Genomic DNA, 15,376 nt, shown 5'->3' with positions numbered 1-15,376 from the left:
CCTTACTTATCTTTTACCTTTATTTTCTTAACGTTTTTTTTTCCGTTTGTATTTCATTATGTTGCACTGAGCTTGGCGGTATAATGGGTCTCTCTCCCCTTATATACATCAAGCTCCATGCTAGGATTAGGTGACCGTGAATTGTTGCTAAGACAAATGTGACAACCTTGTTTTTAAGGAATGTGGGGGTTTTTTTAAATAAAAAATATCTACAGAAATCTGCATCTCAGAAAAAAAGCATAAGATAATATTGTTAACAAAAATAACATTTTTTGGAAGAAGTAAAAAAAATATTGGCGCCCGATAAGGGGGTCGAACCCTTGACCTTAGGATTAAAAGTCCCACGCTCTACCGTCTGAGCTAACCGGGCTCTGATCAACAGGAGAATTCTATACTATATGAATTGTAAAGAGCGCCCGCATATGCTCAATTACGAGATTCGTACCATGAAATTTACATAAAAAATAAAATTACACATACATGTGTCGCATTGGTCTTTTGCAAGATAATAAGAGTGTTTACCTGAGATAGCATTGTGTTATTTGCCATTTTAAAGGGTGTGGCCTATATATATATTTTGGGGTGGGGTCACCGTCCTTGGTTCCATGTTTTTGTGTTGCTATTGTTACCTCTCCTAGAGGTGTACACCCCCGGTACGGTGCACACTATGATCCAAGTACGTATTGTACCTATTATTTTAACACTTCCATCGGATTGACAATAATTTCTGGTTCCCCTTTGAGCTAATGTAATCCACCGACGCAACTTTAAAGTCTTTATATCGACTGCGCACGACTGAGTCAACAACATTCAGCTTGTAGAGAGTGGTTGTGTCGCAGTACATGGACAGAGCGAGGGGCTACATTCTCGACTCGTAAGAGCTGCTATTTCTTCCGTCACACTGCGAAACAACTTAGACGGTGCCGTAAAAGAGGCCAAGGGGCTAGGGAAGGCGCATGCTCACGTATTACTTATCGAAGCGACGTTCGTGCGGTTGTGTTTACGGTTGAAGTGTATGATTTAATCGGCGATAGTATAGTATATGTGTAGCTTACACGTTCTAAGCATAGCAGTGACTGTGATAGCACATTTATAACAGATCGAGGGCTCACTAGGCTAGTATATAGTACACAGTAGCCCGGCTCAGTAGATCATAGACAACGAACACACACGTTCATCATGCATATTTGTAACAATCATCGGCCAAGCCTCGCGACTTCAGCGATGTTCATCAGTTTACTGACAATTTTGAATCGTCAAGTATTCGGATGTTCTATGACAGAAGAGTACAGACTCAAGCCATTCCTTGAACGAGCAGCTCAAGCCGATGTAATAGCGTACGGTAGAGTTATCGATAAGATACCGATCGATCCCACCTGGACAGATTCAGCTTACCACGCTGAAATAGAATTCTACTGCATCCTTAGAGGTATGGAGAATTTATTCTTTCTCTCCCAATACTACACCTCAGTGGTCGGAGACTACATTGAGTCTACGTATAGTGTCTTCAAACCCCAGACAACAGTTGCCAGAGTTCAAACACATATCGTTACAAGTGTCCCGATGAAATTCTTAGGATGACAGCTCTTTCCAATATTCACTATTAAGACTGGTTGCTTAGTAACAACATTTCAACAGATATGGATGATGTACATATCGTTTGTTCTACTTTAAGTATTCAACTAAAAAGCTATACAATCGGTTCTGGTAGGCCTTCTGGTAGGTTCACTCTCACAAGTAGGTCTAAAATAATCCAACAAAAGCTACATATTAATGAAATAATATAGTATATGTCATTCCACACCCCACCCCATTATCCATGGTCATTCCAATCTTTTCAAGGCTAAGAATACGAAATGCGAAAATCATATTCCATATTTTAAGTTTATGGTATGGTTGCCTAAAAGCAACTGTCAAACAAATCATCAAATGACCGCTGTTGACATACTGAAAATGTGTGATGCTGTTTCCTATAATACATCTTCAGTGCGGTACAATTCCAGTACATTGTTGTCATGGAAACACTACACTGTTATAGATGTAGAAATGTTTCGGCTATATAAGTCTTATTTATCCCTTTATTGTTTTGAGTTCGCGTAAGTTGTTTCATGACAACAAACGGATTTTGATGGCGAGAGAAACTATCACATGATACGTAGGTCAATAGGCTATCAGGTATGCAATGTCAGTTGCCTAACGGAATTGACACTTTTGTCAATCAAATATCTCGTTTCAGAATATATCACATATGACTGTGCAGAAGTTGATCCAAACCAGTTTGGTATATGTGTCGAAAAGTGTTACAAGAATGATGAATGTCCTGAGAAACAGTTGTGCTGTTCCAATGGCTGTGGTCATGTATGTGCCCAGCCTGTGCCAGTCAAAGGTAAGAAATACCACAACTCAGCAGGTATGGCCCACTGTTGTATTTTCTCATTGTAATTTTGTTTTGTTTTTTGTTGACATTTAAAGAAAACTGGTAGGGAATATGTGTAATACTGACTCCTGATCGGATGATGAACCCTATTTGCATGCTTTGTACATGTCAGCCACACTGGTTACGCCTACCTTGGATACAAGTCGTAATATCGAGACATGTCAATTGTAATATTAAAAGTGGAACAAGCTGAGTTTATAAGCTTTTTACGAATGAAGCAAAGATACTTGAATAAAACCACATTGCATGTCTTCTATAACATTACCATTTCCTACTGGTATTGTTAGAACAGTTGATTACATAGTACGTATTTCCTGAACATTTTTATACGTATGATAAATTACGTCACCGGGTCGTTTACGGGCTATATCTTAAAATCAGGTCAGAGTTTCAGTCATTTGCAAATGATGGTTAAGTATGCTACCTGAAGTACAATACTGCGAGTGTGTGTTAGCTATGTAGCATAAACTACTCCTAAATACGTATAAACTCACCTTGTACCCCTTTAACTATATGACTTGAGCTTTCTCACAAACCAAAGCACATTGTCTGCTGATAACGCATCGTTGCGACACTTCGACAGTTGCCACAACGAGGCTTCTGTTTTTTTACGACGGCGGATTTTAAATTTACAACGCTGTCAACGAAATGGGCCTCGGAGGTGACTCTGGAGGCAGATACTGGGATATATTTCACAGATCCAAAGATCTACCCTTACTTGATAGATCCAGGTCAGATTGAAGTGTTAGTTAATAATCGTAAGTTGTGAGCCTGTGGTTTGCTCTGCTACTCATGTGGTTGAAGAATTCATATTTTACTCGACTTGTTGTCATTATTATGACTGCAGCTGTTTGGTATTAAATCTTCTTGATGTGTCATGGAATAAAGATTGTTACATGTATTTAGGCGGCAACATCACACTCACTCAGATAATATGAATATTGTTTTACAATTGAACACATACGGTATGTAACATTATGGATCTGACAGCAAATCTAATCACAAGGAAATGGAGTCCATTAGTATATAATTTTATTATTTCCACAAATCTCAATTTTCTGTTTTACATGTAATGGTTCTTAATTACAGTCAGGATATAGTGGCAAACAGCGCCAACAGTAAAGTCAGTGCAATTCGCTTATCGTTCGCCTTAATTTATTTTCAGTGCATTAGATGAATTTATCATCTCTGGGCGAGTCTAAGCATGATTTTCAAGCCACCAAGGTCGGCGACAATTTATCTATCAGTATTACTAGTAAAGCTTACAGGTCGATAATTTGTAGTCGACGTCAGAATGGACAGTTTTGGATGCATACAGTCGATCATCAAAAGGAACGAAGCGACCGTCAAACTCAAGAGTGAAGCACAAAACGACAAATTTAAAAGTCATATAGAACATAAAATCCAGTTATTTTTGCAAGTGTATACCAAGTTTATCTAAAAACTACTTAATGTACGTACAATAGCAAACTTTTAACACATCTTCAATGAATTGAAATGTATTAAGTACAAACACGGATTTGGTCTGTTGTTTTATAAAATGCATTTTTTTAAAGTAGAAAAATACAGTATACATTAATGTGTTTTACCGACAAGCTCTTAATATTGTAAATCAAAAATAGATTGTTTTATAACTTTTCCTCCATATGGCCACATTAACACTTACTTTCACCAATCTTACAACTATAAAATTTCTAAAACTCCAGTTCTATTGAGTTACAATTCTTGTAATTCTCTCCATATGCCTGGTTTGTGAGACAAGTTAGTTTTGAGACTCAGAGCCAAGCTATAGACGGTGGACAGTTGTCTAGGTTGGGTGTAACTAATGCACTTTACTCTCAGATAGAAAAGTGGCTATTAATCAAGGGTGGTAGGAACTGATACCTTTTGAAGTTTCCGCCAATTGATATTTCATTGTCGATTTATCGTTGTTATAATTTAGGTAGACATCCTCTGTGTTGTAAGCTGAAGATTGACAAGTGAAACACACACACACACACACCACTATTTCATTACGAATCAATGAAATTATTTCCAGCCTACAGACTGGAGAATGTGACCCTTCTATCGTGACCTCGATTCATGATTAACGACGCCCTTCGTTAAAAGTGCATTCCCCACCCATACATGCACATGTCCTAAAGGCTAGACTAGAACCATGTACTGTGAGCTAACTAACTATGCAATGCATTGAAAGGATTTTAAAGTGTATTTTAGTGATTCAATAGTGGTCGATGTTACCAACCGATTCGTTCTATTCACCCACCACTTCATCATTTCATGTCTTTTGCGGGTTACATTCTTGCAAGCCAGGTTAAATTTTTCCACTGGCACAACAAAAAATAATACTTGTGGTTCGTATTGTACTGTACAGCAAAGAAACTTACGGTTTATGACGTATATCGATGTTATGATTATTGAAAACAACAACCCCCCCCCCCCACACACACACACACCCTTTGGTCTGAGCACTTGCCCATCGTTTCTCATTTGTAATTACTTTTAGCAACATTTTCAAATAATTCAAATTTGACCCTTTATTCGTACTTCTATTTCACAGGTGGTAAAATAAATAAGATTGCCAATGTGACAGAAATGGGTTATTTCACATCATGTTCTACAACGGAGGTGGAGAACAATACCGATTATATCTTCTTGTTGCAATGGAGGGACAGTGAGGGAGTACTTGTACCCCATGATATCAATATGCAGACGGCAGCCTTACCTGACACTGATGAAACCTGGCGTGATTTATCCGTTCTTTGCAACATTAGTACCATTGCACCTGTTGGAAGACAGTCGTGTCCGAGTTCTATTTCCGAAACTAAACTCCACACCATTGCGGATGGACGCTGTTATGCCGGAGCCAAAGCTATACGACCTAATGATTTCACGGTATTGTTTACCTTGGGCTGCTTGGTTTTGTACAATTTGTACATATATTAAAATGAAAGTTTGTACAGTTCGATATTTTGTGCCTTTGTGTTTATAACGTCAGAGAGTTCACAACACTCCGTTATAAAACAGCATTGTATACTAACATAAGTTTGATAGTTGCATTGTAATTGATTCAACTCTTTTTTTAGGATTTTGTACACGGTGTGAATGAAAAACAAAAAGTACACCAATTTTTTGCAACTTTATAAAATGATAATTGTTTGTATTAAACAGTCTTTTAAAAGACACGTGCGTACAAAGTTGTGGTATTTCTTTCAACGATTTGTCGAACGACATATAAGTAATGTCAACGACGATTGGCTGGCATAACACAGCTAGAGTAGAGTGAGCCCTGCATATTACGTATATAAGGTAATATTAGCATCAAATACTGTAGAAATTTGTCAACCCAGATCCAGAATTACAACCAATATGGAGTATACGTACATATCGAACTAGACAGATTCATAGGCAATTGGACATTTCAAGCTATTTATAGAATCAGTAATAGTGTCTAGATTGCTTACTTTGACATTTATTTATTTTTCCAATTACTATAATAGCCCAAGACAACTGCCTATTACAGGGTACATATTGTGTTACTGTACAGAACATGAGAATGGCTGCCCAGGATTGCAAGGTCCAATTATTGTTTCGTTCCTTGCCTGGGAATTAATGTAGCGTTTTTATGTGAACCTAACAACTGTTGGTTTAGAGCAACGATTTTTCAACATGTTTTTGTCAGTTGTAAAAGCATTTTCAATAAATTACTTGTACTTCAGGTTCATATTCTCTCGTCTATTTTTTGTCAGGTGTGGTTATTTGAGGGGGTTTTAACAGATACAGTAATTCAGAGAACGATAAGCTGACTCTCACCGATAGCTACAATAGCCATGAACTTTGACCTTTTTGATGACTTTCTACTGGTACTCGTCCATTGCACTGAATATGCTGCAAAAATAGTTTTAGTTTTCAAAATAATAAATATGCACGTCATTGACTCAAACTAACAGTACAAACAAGCATGGATTTTGGTATGATCTGTAACATTGGCAACATATTGACGAGTAAAATTTTCCGCAAAGTATTGTTTGAACATCATCGTGAAAGCACTTATCTCTTTACGGCATCGGTCTGCCTTGCTTTGCTTTTTTTCTCTTTTCGTTCCAGTTCGCCTTACTTTTCGTTTTTGGTCTTGTACTTTTCCTTTTTTTCGTCGCTCTCCTTTTTTTCAGTCCGCTATTTTTTTTTTCATTATTTACATTGCATTAGACTGTAAGATATGTCGTGCCCTTCCGCCCTCACCAGCCTCGTCACGGTGTACCTTACAGACTATCATTACATCAGCACCAAAAGAGAGAGAGAGAGAGAGAGAGAGAGAGAGAGAGAGAGAGAGAGAGAGAGAGAGAGAGAGAGAGAGAGAGAGAGAGAGAGAGAGAGAGAGAGAGAGAGAGAGAGAGAGAGAGAGAGAGAGAGAGAGAGAGAGAGAGAGAGAAGTATGGCAAGCCAAAACAGATAAATATATGGCGGACCGAAAAAGACGAGTATGTCTGAGACTGACTCGAGTTATCGCCGGTAAATGATAGTAATCGGAAACAGTGAGCACCCATATATGGTAATTAATATTGTATACATATGGCCAAAATTAGTTATTATAACTACGGAAAGCAAACTACCAGCAAATTAAAGATAGACAAAAACTGAAGCTATCAAGATGATAGACCTGCCTTGGTTATGTGGATATAATTAGCCCGTCATCAAGATGATACACGTGCCTTGGTTATGTGGATATAATCACCCCGTCACCAAGGTGATATAAACACTGAATGAGGTTGAACGTACTGCCACTTGAGAAAAACTCGCTATCAGAGCCGCCGCTCTGCTGTGAGTGTAATTACATTTATGACTAAGCTTACAGATTTATATAAACACATCGCAATGATAGTTTTATGGTGTTAACTTGCTGATAGTTAACTTGCCACTGTTGTATATATAAAGTCAGTAGCTCAGTCAGCATACAAACAATCGAAACATAGATTATTACTGTGCCATAGCATTATAAATCTATACTAAATATCGGAATAGGATTGTTTAGGGAATTTTGCAGGTCAAAGGTCAACATAGGCAGACGGAAAAGGTGACAGTATGTCGTCATAAGCGTGGATTCGTCAAATTCTCAACACAATTCACGTGGCATGATAAATCTTTACACGGCGTTCGGTAGCTTTAAGTTGTGGTTTGAGTCCTATAAATCACTTTACTGTAATTGCAAACATATATTGAAATAGCATCCATCATTTTAACACTTGGTAAGTCTCCGGCTCAGTGATCATAATATAGAGAAATATATTATGATGATGGTGGTGGTGGTGGTGGTGGTGGTGGTGGTGGTGGTGGTGAAATAAATCTGACTGCAAACAGGTATAGGAGACAGTTATTTTAATTAAAAAAAAACTTAATTTAATTGATAACTGGGAGATGTTCATATATGCTACATATCTGAACCAGGGTAGATGGTATGTAAAAGGTGAACTCTCTAAGTCAACCAACTGTTTGTCTAAGGATAAAGTGACAAATAGTTAGATGTGTATATTGGTACAACAACAAAATAAACTGTGGCTTGTTCAAATCAAGTATATGACTGAATTGGCTTCATCACTCAAGGAATGCAATAGTTCAATCATACATTGGATGAATTCTTAGGAAATCTCACAGTATCCAGGAATTCGTGGTCTCAGCTCATAAACCTGTTGTGATTTGTAGGAGTAGGGCAACGGTTAATACAGGCGAGATTTTGCATCTTTCAAAACCTGTTTTGAAGATAATAATAAACGTCCATAGACATGACAAAAGATACAGTAACACAAATGTTGTATTGAAATCACACCATTGTAAGTATTCGTAGTCATTGAATCAGACTGATATGATCATCGAATCTATTTGATAAGGGCTATTGTAAACGATGTAAGATCTGACGGTAGAGTGTGGGACTTTTAATCCTAAGGTCAAAGGTTCGACCCGGCTTATCAGGCACTATCATTCCCTGTTTCATCCACCAAATACCTACAAGGGAAGAGTGTGGTTGCTGCTGCGATCTTGCTCTGTCCAGTCTTGTTTCTTACAGAAAATAGAGTTATAACTACTTGGACTTTTTTGAGACTGTCGGACAAAAAGGGACATCAACGAAAATACGTTACAGACTAAGGAGTTTATTGTTCATGATCTTAACGAGTTCAACAAAATATTTCAGATCTCAATAATTTGTTGAACTTTTGGAAATGAAAAACAAATGTGATGTTACGTTATGAGATGAGATGTTATCATTACTCGGGTAGAAAGTGTAAAGACAAGTACAAATCGTTATTTTTTCCTATCAAAAGTAAAAAATACTTAATGTTACTGTAAATAAGAGCCTAGTATTATCTATCGAGTTAATGATCCCCCGTCATAACATTTATTACAATGAAACAAAAGCAAACCAATATCATCTTGAAAATAACATTCTGCTGGCACCATTTTCCCGCCAACCCTAATGAACGATAACATGTTTCATCTGTCGTCTGCTCAACATCGCCAACAAAATCTGATGGACAGCTTGATCCACCAATCGGCGATGTCGTTTCAATATTACATAAACTGGCAACTTCTCCCAGGACTTCATCGGTGGCTCGAGTTGCTCCAACCTGTACGTTGATGTCAATCACCTCCAGACCTCCGTCGTCGGTCGCATCAAGGAACAAGATGTAGTCTTCCCCTTTTTCCACTTCAGTCGCCGTACAAAGTCCCCCATAAACACCAAAACCAGTAACGTTGACTGACAAAGGTATGGGGTTCTTTCCTTTGGGTAAAATGTTTTTAATATTTAGTATTAATGACATCAATATGATTTACATATGTCATTTACAATATTTCCTGTTTGATTTTTATTGTTAGTAGATCTTACAACTTAATAGCCGAACGTCTGGCAACCTCATTATAGTGTAGAGCAATTATTTTGCAAGGATGACGTCACGTACAAACCTGATAATTTATCCAATTTCAATTAAAGTAGTATTACCTTTATGAATGGATATTTATAAACTTTATTTGTCACTTATATTGATCATGTGCTAAAATTTTGGAACTCTCTAAACATGATGAATCCGAGATTAGATTTCACCCGAGTGTTTGAGATATGCAATCATTCGGTAAAACACACTCTACCGCCCTCAACGCAGTGATGGGTAATATTTCAATTTTGAATAGGATCAAGGTCGAACAATGAAATATAGTAACGAAGGACAAAAACCTCAGACTACCATAGAATCATTTTTGTATAGTGATCTTAACCATTTTAAAAGCTTTTGATTGAGTGGTTTGGTAAATAAAACAACATATATACAAAATAAACAGTCGACAGAAGTGTTCTGAATATAAACTGTTGGAGTATATAATATATAAAGCTGATGTACACACCTCGCAAAATACAGTAGAACTCGAATTCAGTTTGGTACGCTTCAGGCCAATTTCCAAATGTAGTTGGATACATTTCTACCGCACGTCCATACACAATGGTATCAGCACTCGATGCCCTGTCAAGGAACGTTTTGGCTTGCCAACCCATAGGTTCTGAACAGCCATAACAACCAACACAGCACAACGTTGATAAGATTATAATGAACGAGAGAAGACCCATCGTAACAATCAGTCCTGAAGGCTGTACGCAGTTCGGGTTTGGGGTATTTACAGCGTGAATTCACCTTGACACACTCCGGGACATACCTCTGACAGGATCCTTTGACCCCGGGCTTTGACCCCGACGTTCTCTGTTGTGGCAACACTACAGTATGTAATGCATGTTCTTATAGTAGTAGTACGCTGGTCGTTACCACGTGAATAGCAACAACAATAAAGTGAATTGCCAATTGGCTGACTTCACTCTTCGTATTGATATTTAATAAGAAGAATGAGAAGATTGTTGTTTTCTTTATTAAGGAAATATCGTACGAATCTTGCTGCTGCAAATGTATCAATATCGTATTTTTCCTCACACTCACAGGTTGGTAATTCTAGTCAAAACATTGTTATATTTATCCTAGACCAGGAAAACAACAATCTAAGAAATACTGCACGCCCCTGTGCGTGAAACTATGACATGGACATAAGAGAGACTCGGAAAGGGTGTAGGGTCAACGAACTTTTGCAACTGAGTTGAAGGGAAATAGGATATATAGTATTGAGGTCAACTTTCTGGACAAGGAAGGATCTTGTACACATGAGTTAATTACATGTAATCTAAACACGACCGTGAAGCAATGAGCCACAACAAATTGGATAGCAAAAGTGCAAAGAGCCATTAGCTGCAATAACTGTAACGTTATTTTTTCGTTGGTGGTTTGCATTCAAGACCAACCCCCGGAACAATAAAAAGGCTCAAAAAACAAAAACAAAGCTACAATCATTTCAACTAAATAACCATCTACATACAATGCGAGACCATTTATGAATTTTGTTGAATTTTTTGACACCAACTTACCATTTGTCTATAGTCATGATAATACAAAGCTGGCTATATATTACATTAACACACGCCATAGTTTGTAGTATAATTTATTTCCATCGTCCTGATTACAAAAATAGTTCCATACCAATTATTTAACAAACACATATAATGCTGTCATTATTTTTACAAATAATTTGAGTCTGGCAGCAATTTTGAAGACAACTTTACAAAACACAATGCACACTTTGGTGACATAAACTAAACAAATATAAGATAAACCAAATCAAATATCTATGACAAAACAAAACGGTAACAGAAATGTATACGTATGATCAGAGGAGTTGCATATGTGATAGCGCCCTCTTGAGGTGGACTTGGGATATTCAAAAACATGCACAATGTCACTCTCAAACACTTTCGACAAAAGAAAAGTGAAACATCACGAAAATCTGATGAAGTAAATCCATGAAATGCACTCTTTGGAAGAATTTCTTTGGACTAGAATCTCAAAATTCGCTCAAATTATCTAATTATCTGTACTTAAACTTCACTGATACTGTGATTAATAACAAAACAGCCAATGGCTTATCAAATACATGTACCTAGTTTTCTCATATCAAATCCTATCAACATAGCAATGAAAAAACTTATGCAATCAAAAGGTACAAAAAATGTTTTCAAATAACATTTAGAAAATACTACTGAACCCAGGTTATTTTCTACCAAATGTCCACCCTCTTGTATTGCTGACACACACATACATACAACAAAATTCCTATTTCACCAAAATAATTCTATAAATATTAGCAAATACCAGGCACACAATTTCACCATGGAAAAAATATAACAGATTAATTCTCACTTAATGTGAAATTACAGTGAACTTTTTATTGTAAGGCACGTTTTATTTTCTTCACTTGTTAAAAATGTATATTATTAGACATGGGTTTTGTAAAGCTAGTTGGTATGAAGAACAACCACCTTGTTAATTAGTTTCAATAAATATACCATTGAAATTAACACAGTGTCAAAAGAATTAACAGTGTTTCTTCCAATGCAAACAAAAGTGAAAGGTATCAACGACAAGAGAAATTAACACTACACTTTTCTGTTGAAATTTGAAGTGTACATTTCATACAATTATGTGAGTTAGTAAAACAATATTCCAGGTTTTGAAACTCGACTCTTTCACAGTCCTAATGATAACACTAAATTGCATATACACTGCATAATCTTTGACCAAAAAGTAATACCAGTGAGTTCAGTAAATGTAGCTGGCCGCAACCTAATCCCTTTGGATGGTGCTGGTTATGTGAGATTAACTGTTTGCTGCTGTCTTCGATATGTAAAGCTGGCTTTGACTGAAGTAAACATAAATTAAAATCTAACAAAGTCAGCAGAACTGAGAGTCTACTGTAAAACTAGAATAGGATATCACTCATTCAAGAATTTATCATTACTTTTACATTTTTTCTATTTTGAAATAAAACACATAAATATATGAAATCCCTCAATCATTATTCAAATTACAGTCATTAGCATATTCAAATTATATTTATTACCATATTCAAATTACAATCATTAGCATATTCAAATTACAATCATATCTGTACTATTGGAATACATGTACAGAGATTTTCACATTCTAGTCACATAAATTATAATTCACAATATTTGATAAATATTGGCAACATGGAAATGAATGAATGAAAAAATATATGAAAAAAGTCAAAGGTAGTTTCAGCCTGAAATATGTAAACACAGACTTAAATCATTACAGAGGTGAGCAGATAGTAAGATAAGTCATGTTGTTCAACCCTAACTACTCTTCTCTTTCAAGTAAAGTGCTACCCAGGGAAGTAGCTGATCTTAAATGTAGCTAGTAAAATGTGAAAAGTAGGCAGTGCAGTAATATCTGCAAATGACATCAATGAATTTGCCCAAAGATTGAAAAAACCTAGTTGAAATAAGGCTTTCTAAACAAATTCCTGAAAAGCAGCCGGTAAAAACAAGAGTGGCCAGTTGTTTTTGCCGGCTACTAGCCCTTATCTGCATCGATATCCCTGCCCAAGTATCTGATAGGGTGGCATAACATGTCTTTATCTTGAAGACTGAGAGAAGTGAGATGAACTGTCAACTGTCATTATTGATATGGAAAGTCTTCTTACCGAGTCCATTCATTATAAATTTTAACTAAAAACTAAAGATCATCTAAAATATCTCAAATCTCATCATATACACTCAAAATATTCATAACAAAACAAAAAATTATCAAAAAATTAATTTTTTTTATTTTATAGATTTTAAATTTTGCAAGGTGTTATTATTTTCCTTATATATACACAGACAGACATCCACGAATAATAAATTAAAGCAAGTAAATACTGGTTAAATATTGAGTAAATAAGTGAAAGTTAGTAGTTGAAGAAAATGTAAAAATGAGAAGTTAGTTATTTTTAACTGTGTGTATGTCCACTCCTGACATGCACTGAATCAAGGCTATGAACCAAATTCCTGTCTATGATGAAATGTATAGATGTATTGTGTGAGGGCGCCCATCACGGCATACCTGACAGACTATGAAATGTATTGTGGCTAGTATTGGTAGACTTAAAGACTATTAATGCTGCACTTTTGCAAGAATTAATATCTTACAGGGATTATAAAACTCATGGACACTGAGACTATGTTCTAGTCGTTCATTTCATTGAGTTGTATGGTTTCAAAAATCTGGAACATAAATGTTATGTACATTTACAGCACTCAAGCATTTATCATTACAGGAAATGCAGTTACAGTTCTAGAGATGTTGATGGCTTGATAGTCAATGGTATAGCAAGTAAGCACAGAATTTGAATTACTGACTACAAACTTGTACCTTTTGGAGTATACCATTGTAGTATAGGAGTTATTGATTACAAAGTTATACCTTCTGGATTACACCATTCCAGTATAGGAGTTACTGACTACAAACTTGTACCTTCTGGATTACACCATTATAGTATAGGAGTTACTGACTACAAACTTGTACCTTCTGGAGTATACCATTGTAGTATAGGAGTTACTGACTACAAAACATGATGTACCTTCTGGAGTATACCATTCCAGTATAGGAGTTACTGACTACAAACTTGTACCTTCTGGAGTATACCATTGTAGTATAGGAGTTACCGACTACAAACTTGTACCTTCTGGAGTATACCATTCAATGCCTGACTATCTCTATATTATATGCTGCTCTACAACCTTACGATGACATAAACATTCCCCCATTCAGGTTTATTGTTGAATTGATATGCCAAGGTAGACTCTGATCTTTTAATGCTGTTAGAAGTGAACTCTTGAAATAAGCTTTCATTCCAGTAAAATAATTCTTTTAGAGTGAAATTTTTTAGATTCAATGCTTAGAGAATAAATTTGGAAGTGGATCTTACATTTGTAGTTTTTTTTTGTCATCCCTGGTACAAAGAGGATTTTAATGCTCTTTTTTTTCACATTAACATCTGTTTATTAAATAATGACATAAATTACCTCATAGTAAGTTATTAGGAAGATTGATTAGAAGCATGTATAAACACACAATTGAAGGCTCTCTCTCATGATTGGAATTCTTAGGAATATAGCACCCTAGGAAGAATGTTTAGGAAGAATCATAAAACTAAATATGCAGAAAATTACAAATTGAACTGCCCTCTACTTAAAGTATTTTATCTTTTTAAATGGAAAACATTGATGTGAAATAATGATGCTGAACTGTGACAACATAGAAACATAGTTGTCATAAATAGTGACATGTAAATGAGTACATTCCTGGCTTCAAACTGAACTTGCATCAGCTTCGACTGTTCACCTGAAGAGATACTTCCTATTACAGCCTCAAATCATGAATATTCATATTTATTTCCTAAAATCATGCATATTCACCTCATTATCCAAGCTTTTCTATGAATATTCACGTAGGTTAAATCTCACATATTCATGTTATTATCAAAACTTATGAATATTCATATATATTTGCTACCATATGCATATTCATATTTACAAACCTCATGAATATTTGTATGAATGCTACCTCATGCATATTCATATTTACAAACCTCATGAATATTCATATGCATTTGCTAGCTCATGCATATTCATATATTTATGAACACTCTTCATAAATGAAGATAATTTTATGGTTTTATATTCTTCCTGGCATATCAGGAGATTGATGAATATCCAACAATATAGTTATATGAATACAAATAACCCAATAAGCTGAAGTTTGTTGTTTTATCCCTGTAACGTGTTGACATCAATAGACATCAAAACTTAGACATCCATTATATTAACAACCACACAAATCACTGATATTTATCTAAAATATTCAGGATTATCAAATACTGATTCTGGTATGATATATAAAGCATAATTTATCAATTGTATACTGAGTACTAAGGTAGAATGCACCTTGGGAACCAAATTTCCTCAAAATCACAGTTCTGCAAATCTCTCCAAACTTCGCCATATGAAAGTTT

General features: G+C 35.8%; 2 protein-coding genes and 1 non-coding gene across 3 annotated transcripts; 1 reads left to right on the top strand and 2 right to left on the bottom strand.

Annotated features, from left to right (window-relative positions):
• Positions 1 to 297: 297 nt before the first annotated feature.
• Positions 298 to 370, bottom strand: Trnak-uuu (transfer RNA lysine (anticodon UUU)). The gene has a single exon. It is a non-coding gene; the product is annotated as a tRNA-Lys (tRNA).
• Positions 371 to 652: 282 nt separating this feature from the next.
• On the top strand, positions 653 to 6,145 carry LOC144438940 (uncharacterized). Its single transcript, XM_078128169.1, has 3 exons — positions 653 to 1,429; positions 2,237 to 2,386; positions 4,998 to 6,145. Exons 1-3 carry the CDS (start codon positions 1,180 to 1,182, stop codon positions 5,381 to 5,383), a joined length of 786 nt encoding a protein of 261 aa, XP_077984295.1. The 5' UTR covers positions 653 to 1,179; the 3' UTR covers positions 5,384 to 6,145.
• A 1,664-nt stretch (positions 6,146 to 7,809) lies between these two features.
• Positions 7,810 to 10,176, bottom strand: LOC144439088 (uncharacterized). The gene is made up of 2 exons (XM_078128345.1): positions 9,830 to 10,176; positions 7,810 to 9,212 (listed from the first exon to the last, which is right to left on the bottom strand). The coding sequence occupies exons 1-2, from the start codon at positions 10,047 to 10,049 to the stop codon at positions 8,806 to 8,808; spliced, it is 627 nt and encodes a 208-aa protein (XP_077984471.1). The 5' UTR covers positions 10,050 to 10,176; the 3' UTR covers positions 7,810 to 8,805.
• Between the last annotated feature and the right edge of the window lie 5,200 nt (positions 10,177 to 15,376).

The sequence above is a fragment of the Glandiceps talaboti genome, chromosome 8 (genome assembly GCF_964340395.1).
Source record: "Glandiceps talaboti chromosome 8, keGlaTala1.1, whole genome shotgun sequence".
NCBI classification, from domain to species: Eukaryota; Metazoa; Hemichordata; class Enteropneusta; family Spengelidae; genus Glandiceps; species Glandiceps talaboti.
Note: the sequence above shows the minus strand (reverse complement) of the source record. Positions and strands in the feature narration are given on the sequence as shown.